We start from the raw sequence: 6,666 nt of genomic DNA, 5'->3' as shown, positions 1-6,666 counted from the left end.
TTTTCTTTTTAGCTATTCCTTTCTATGAATTACTACTGCCACAGTGTGTCAATGTCAATGTGTCAGTCCAAGGTACTTAAAATACCACAAACACAGCCCCACCCTTTACTTCACTGCATCCTGCTTTCTCCATATGGACCTGCTTCCCTAATTAATACTGACAGTGTCCCATGACTCCTTCACTCTAGGTTCACTCCCCGACTTCTTTTTTTTTTTTTACCATATTAATTTGAAACTCATTTGACTGTCTTTATGGTCCCTGAAAGTTCCCTTTTCCCTTCCCCTAACCCGAACTATCTTTCTCCACTTCCCCTTTCTCTGTAACCTGAGTTTTCTGTCCCAGTCCTTCAGGCTGCCCTCATCTCTTTCCCAAGGCCACATCGGTTTCTTCCCCTGAAACTTTAACATCTTTCGATCTTTAATTCCACGCCTTCTAGTGGAAGATCAAACCTCCAGCCCTTATAGGACTTTGTCTCAACTCTCCAGCCTCCCAGCCCTTCTTGCTTGCCATCATGATCAGTACCTGATAACATCCTGAATTGTGTCTATTGGCTAATGTGCTAGACGAGTGCTTCTAATTTGGGGGGTTTCACATACCAATAACTTTTGAAAACCATATCTAGCTACTGGCATTCGTTTAACACTTTTTGCCCTAGTAAAGACCCTTAAAAATCATTTGTGATCCTCACTTCCTTTCTAAAAGGATATTTTACAAAAAAATAGAAAGGTACAAGCTTAAAAAAAAGTTTAAATCGAATAAATTTAGACCTATGAAAAAATGTATCGCCCTTATTTTTTTCATTTTGATATGGACCAGAGGAAACTATCAGGGAAATTCTTGAACAGGCATTTGGGAACCTCCATAATTGTCTCTATACACCTACTGTTTCTGTGATATGAGTAATTAAGATTTGGAGAGTTCCTATTCTGAACGAGGTAGTGTAACTATGTGTATGTCTCTGTGTGTATGAGATAGGTAATGGTATGTCATTCTACTGATAGCAGAACCAAGGAATAAGAAGTTTGGAACTTGCTCAAGGATTCACAGCTAGTAAGTGGTAGAATTTAGAGTCAAACTCAGTTATTTAGGCTCCAGTGTTCTTGGCCACTGAGCCATACTGCTGCCATATCTTTAGACTTTACAGTATTTAGTATGGTTCTGTGTACAAGGTAAATGCACCAATATGTGCAATGATGATGACAGCTTCTGCCATAATATATAGCATCTGCAGAACATAATAATGGCTGTGTGTGTGTGTGTGTGTGTGTGTGTATGTATATAACATCCAAGTAGACCATTTCTACAGGTACTTACAAATGGTACTACAAAGAAGATTACTAGTTGTACAAAATGTAACAACAATTGCAACTAAACAGGAGGTGGGCCTTTGAGGGGCATCTGGACTTGGTGACTCGCTTCCAAAGAAGAGAGTACAGAAAGGGAGAAATAATAATTTTACAGTGGGGAAAACCTGGGTAATACCACTTGACCAAGTGACCAAGGTTAACAATACCAGTGACAGGTCATGTTCCATCAGGCACCCTTCCCCTCACCCCATACGACTGATAAGAAGGGAACCTCATTTCTGTGATATTTTTTCCCAAAAATCCATAACCCAAGTCTAATCATGAGAAATTATATCAGGCATACCCAATCTGAAGGACATTCTACAAAATACCTGACCATTATTCCTCAAAATTGGCAAGGTTGTGAAAAATAAGGAAAGACAAAGACTGTCACAAATCATACATAACAGCTAAATGGTGTCCTGGACTGGATCCTGGAACAGAAAATATACTGATGGAGTTTAGTTAATATTAACAGACCAATGTTGATTTCTTATGTGTAACGTGTACCATAGTAGTTTGAGATAAGATTAGAGGAAACAAACTGGTTGAGGAGTATATGGGAAGCCCTTGTACTATCTGTAACTTTTCTATAAATCTAAAATTATTCCATGTTAAAAGTTTATTGAAAGCACTGAGAAGAGGTTCCATTGGCAAATTCCTTTGAAAACTTTGGGTTAAACAATGCCAACTGCTTTACACCTGGAACTAACACAACAACGTAAGTCAAGTATACTCCAATAAAAATTAAAAACAAAACAAAACAATGCCCAACTGAGTTTCTCAGTTCCTGTAATCATCAGAGCTTCTGAGACATCTAATGCATATTGTGACTCTGAGAAGATGCAAGGTGCTGTATTTCCAAGACATATTTGGCCAGCAACCTTTTTGTTCCTTCCAAAAGCATCTTTGCAGGATAAATACTGACATAGAGAAGGCTTTTCCCAATGTGTCACAGACTTTTACACCTGATATCCAACCGTGTTCAAGTTTTAATCGGCAACTTTGGCTGAAGAGAGAAGATACCATGAACATTTAATTGGCAGAAGACTTGAAACTAGAGGGTAATATAATGGAAGAGAGAATCAGCATTAAAATTATATTTAATATGCTGCATCAATTGACCAAACTTAACGGGTTGAATATATAAGGATAAATATTTAGTGTACTTTTATTTAAACAAAGAAAAAACCAAAAATCAACCTCTGGAACCATACAAATAAAAGCTGGATGTCCACCTGCCCAGATTGCTGCCAGGGTGTCTTCTACACTGCACCTAACAAATTACTTTTACATAGCCTTCCAGTGCTAAGATGTCTGAATCTACGAAACCACAGGGAAGGGAGAAAATTTAAGAGGCACTGAGAAAAGTGGCAAATTGTTGAAAACACCTCCAGAGTTAACGTCGACCCCACTCTACCTCTCTTCTAACCAGCATCCCTGAGATAATAACCAGAAACCATCTGAACAAATGTTGGAGTTTAGCTGAAGGATCAGAGGCAACAATGCCATCCCTAAACATGCACCTAAGAGATTTCTGATGTTATAATTTAAGAGGACAGGGAATTGATGATTTTATCTAGCCCCAGTATTGTTGTTACTCAAAAAGAAATTTACCGAAATAAATAAACATACAAATATATAAACAAGTAAGTTGATTTTTTAAAATTCACTATTTTTTTCCTCCTATGGAAATAACTGGCATATTAAAAAAAAAAAGACTATGTGGTTCAGTTCAAGGTGTGCTTCAAGTTGGCTCCCACACTGAGCCAAAACCAGCATGAGGCCAGCCACTGAAGCACCCAGGACACAAAAGTTGGGCAAACACTCTGGATCCTCTAAGTGCCCGTAGAGTCAACCCCTGAGAGCATGTGTCACTTTAACGTTTGTGCAGAGGTGTCTGCTCACCTCACTGTAGTCCCAGTCCTGTGACTGGTCAGCCCAGCCAAAGCCCCTCCCTGACACTACATCATAGACTAATTCCTTAGCTGACTGCTGCATAGCTAGCTACCTACCGGTGGCGGCCTGCCTGGTGGTTACCAGCCTGACCTGATGAGAAAGAGGTTCGAGGCCACATATTTTCCCAACGCTAGGTAGGCGAGAGACCAGCACCAACTTTACCATTATCCTGAAATGGCGGGGGTCCCAGAGCGGAAGAGGGCGGAGCCAAATTGGAGAGCTCTCAGGGCCAGCCAGGATGGGATGGGTGGCAGAGACAGGGGCTGCAGCAGCACCTTCAGCCACCTGGAGCCCCGGGCTTTCGGCTCCCAAGAACAACCGCTCTGCTTTCAAATAAGGAACAGTATGGTTGGTGAGGTGATTGGTCATGGTGGATCAAAAATAAAAGACATTCAGGATATGACAAGCACCAAAATACAGATCATAAAAGGTGATTCTGAAGCAGAGGTAAAAATTTTTGGCAACAAAGACATGAAAGCCAAGGCCAAAGCAGCTACAGAAACTCTTGTTAAGAAACAAGAAAGACACTACAGTTCACAATCCAGTGTTGATAATGCTGCATCCCAACCCTCTGTTGGAAGAGGCTCAAGCAGAGATAACACTGCTAGAGGAGCTCAGCCACTGACAGACTAGGATCAAGTAAAGGCCGAAGTTGTACAGTGGGAAAAAAGAAAATGGGCAGATTTATCACCAATTAAGAAAAACTTTTACATAGAATCCAAAGCAACAAGGTCATTGTCTCAAGTGCAAGTAGACACTTGGAGAAAGGAAATTTCAACATAATGTGTGATGACTTGAAAGATGGTGAAAAACGTCCCATCCCCAATCCGATTTGCAAATTTGAAGATGCTTTCCAGCATTATCCTGAACTTATGAAAAGCATTGAAAAAGCTGGTTTTTGAAACCCAATGCCAATTCAGTCACAGGCATGGCCTATTATTCTACAAGGAATAGATCTTACAGGAATTGCCCAAACTGGAACGGGCAAAAACACTGTCCTATTTAATGCATGGGTTTATTCATCTCCGTTCTCAACCAATATCTAGAGAACAAAGGAATGGACCCGGCATGCTAGTCCTTACACCCACTAGAGAATTATCTCTTCAGGTGGAAGCTGAATGTTCTAAGTATTCGTATAAAGGTCTTAAAAGTGTTTGTAAATATGGCGGTGGAAACAGAAAAGGACAAATTCAAGATGTTACTAAAGGCGTAGACATCATCATTGCAACTCCTGGAAGACTGAAAGATCTGCAAATGAACAACTTTGTCAACCTAAGAAGCATAACCTACTTAGTCTTAGATGAGGCAGGTAAAGTGCTGGATCTGGAGTATGAACACCAAATAATGAAGATTTTATTAGCTGTGCGCCCAGACTGGCAGACTGTTATGACAACTGCAACTCGGCCAGGTACCATTTGTCGACTTGCACAATCTTATTTGAAAGAGCCTATGATTGTTTATACTGGTACTCTGGATCTAGTTAATGTAAACACAGTGAAGCAAAATATAATTGTTACCACAGACGAAGAAAAACGATCTCTTGTCTGAGAATTCCTACAGAGCTTGTCACCCAAAGACAAAGTCATCGTGTCTGTCAGCAGAAAACTTGTTGCTGATGACTTATCAAGCGATTTAAGTAACCAAGGCATAACTATACAATCCCTGCACAGTGACAAAGAACAGAGTGATCATGAGCCAGCATTAGAGGACTTAAAAAGTGGAAAAGTGAAAATACTGATTGCTACTGATTTAGCATCCCGGGGCCTCGATATTAGTGATGTCACACACATATATAATTACAATTCTCCATGGAATATTGAAGAACATGTAAACAGAGTAGGGCGTACTGGAAGAGCAGGAGAGATGGGCATATCAGTTACCCTTATGACTCAAGGTGATTGGAAGATTGCCGCTAAACTGATTAAAGTTCTGCAAAGAGCAAATCAGAGTGTCCCAGAAGATCCTGTATCGATGCTGAACGATACAAATTACCTAGACAAAAAAGGGATCCAAAAAATAAATCAAGAAAATCTTAAGAAAAATCCAGAAAGTTTTACTGATGGCTACATTGAAAAGTTGTACCAGGCTGCTAGAAGATTCAAGATATGTTCAAGGGCCTCCCTGGTGGCGCAAGTGGTTGAGAGTCCGCCTGCCGATGCAGGGGATACGGGTTCGTGCCCCGGTCTGGGGGGATCCCATATGCCGCGGAGCGGCTGGGCCCGTGAGCCATGGCCGCTGAGCCTGCGCGTCCGGAGCCTGCGCGTCCGGAGCCTGTGCTCCGCGACGGGGGAGGCCACAACAGTGAGAGGCCCGCATACCGCAAAAAAAAAAAAAAAAAAAAGATATGTTCAAGTTATGCAGTATTCATGTTACATAAGGAAGTACTGGAAACCTACTGGCAGTTAGAAAACATTTAACCAAATTCTTAATAAATACCACCACCAAGCTTTCAATGCATGTTCCTTAATAAAATCAAAAGTTTTTGAAAATGAGAGAGTGTTTTGTGCTGGTTAAAGTCTACTTTCTTTTAGAGCCTGCCATGTCCAGCTGTGTCTTCTCTAAAAGACTTGGTAGAAGACAACAATGGTGCTTTTCTTGCTTTAAAATAGTTGTACTGGCGGCCTCCCTGGTGGCGCAGTGGTTAGGAGTCCGCCTGCTGATGCAGGGGATACGGGTTCGTGCCCCAGTCTGGGAGGATCCCATATGCCGCGGAGCGGCTGGGCCCGTGAGCCATGGCCGCTGGGCCTGCGCATCCGGAGCCTGTGCTCCGCAACGGGAGAGGCCACAACAGTGAGAGGCCTGCATACCGCAAAAAGAAAAAAAAAAAAAAAGTTGTACTGGATTGAAACATAGTTTTCATCAAGCTTATCCCAGTCAAAATATTTTATTTCCCCCAGTGGTTGGTGACACGATTCCTAAAAATATTTCCACTATCATTCCCTAATTTTAAACATTCATTAGAAAATAAATGCTCAATCTTTTAGAAGATTCCATAATTCTCTTTTTTCCGATAGGTGTGACTAATAGAGCAGAGTGTCTGACTCACTGGGAATCAGATCCTCAAATGAATTCTCACTAACAACTGGTTAAAAATTCTGGGGAGGTCACTTGCCTTCTGTAGGCCACACTTTTTTACACTAATAAATTGGGGTGGTTATATGAAATAATTTGGGGGTCTCCTTCACCACTAACTTCTATGATATTATAACCAAACTGTGTATCCCAGCCTTATATTAACACTTTATTTTCTAATCTAGGGGAAAATCACACCTTGGTGTAACAAACTGAACAATGAAACCCCTTTTAATGTCCAGAACAGTGCATTCTGCACTTCTATTGATTTTTGAAATGTGACTCACA

At 41.1% G+C, this 6,666-nt stretch overlaps 1 protein-coding gene across 1 annotated transcript; it reads left to right on the top strand.

The window, feature by feature from the left end:
- Window positions 1-3,480: 3,480 nt before the first annotated feature.
- DDX53 (DEAD-box helicase 53) lies at window positions 3,481-5,366 on the top strand. The gene is given in 4 exon segments (XM_060088008.1): window positions 3,481-4,072; window positions 4,075-4,292; window positions 4,294-5,278; window positions 5,281-5,366. Coding segments are annotated over 4 exon segments (1,881 nt in total).
- Window positions 5,367-6,666: the final 1,300 nt, after the last annotated feature.

This window comes from Mesoplodon densirostris, chromosome X, assembly GCF_025265405.1.
Source record: "Mesoplodon densirostris isolate mMesDen1 chromosome X, mMesDen1 primary haplotype, whole genome shotgun sequence".
Lineage (NCBI taxonomy): Eukaryota > Metazoa > Chordata > Mammalia > Artiodactyla > Ziphiidae > Mesoplodon > Mesoplodon densirostris.
Note: the sequence above shows the minus strand (reverse complement) of the source record. Positions and strands in the feature narration are given on the sequence as shown.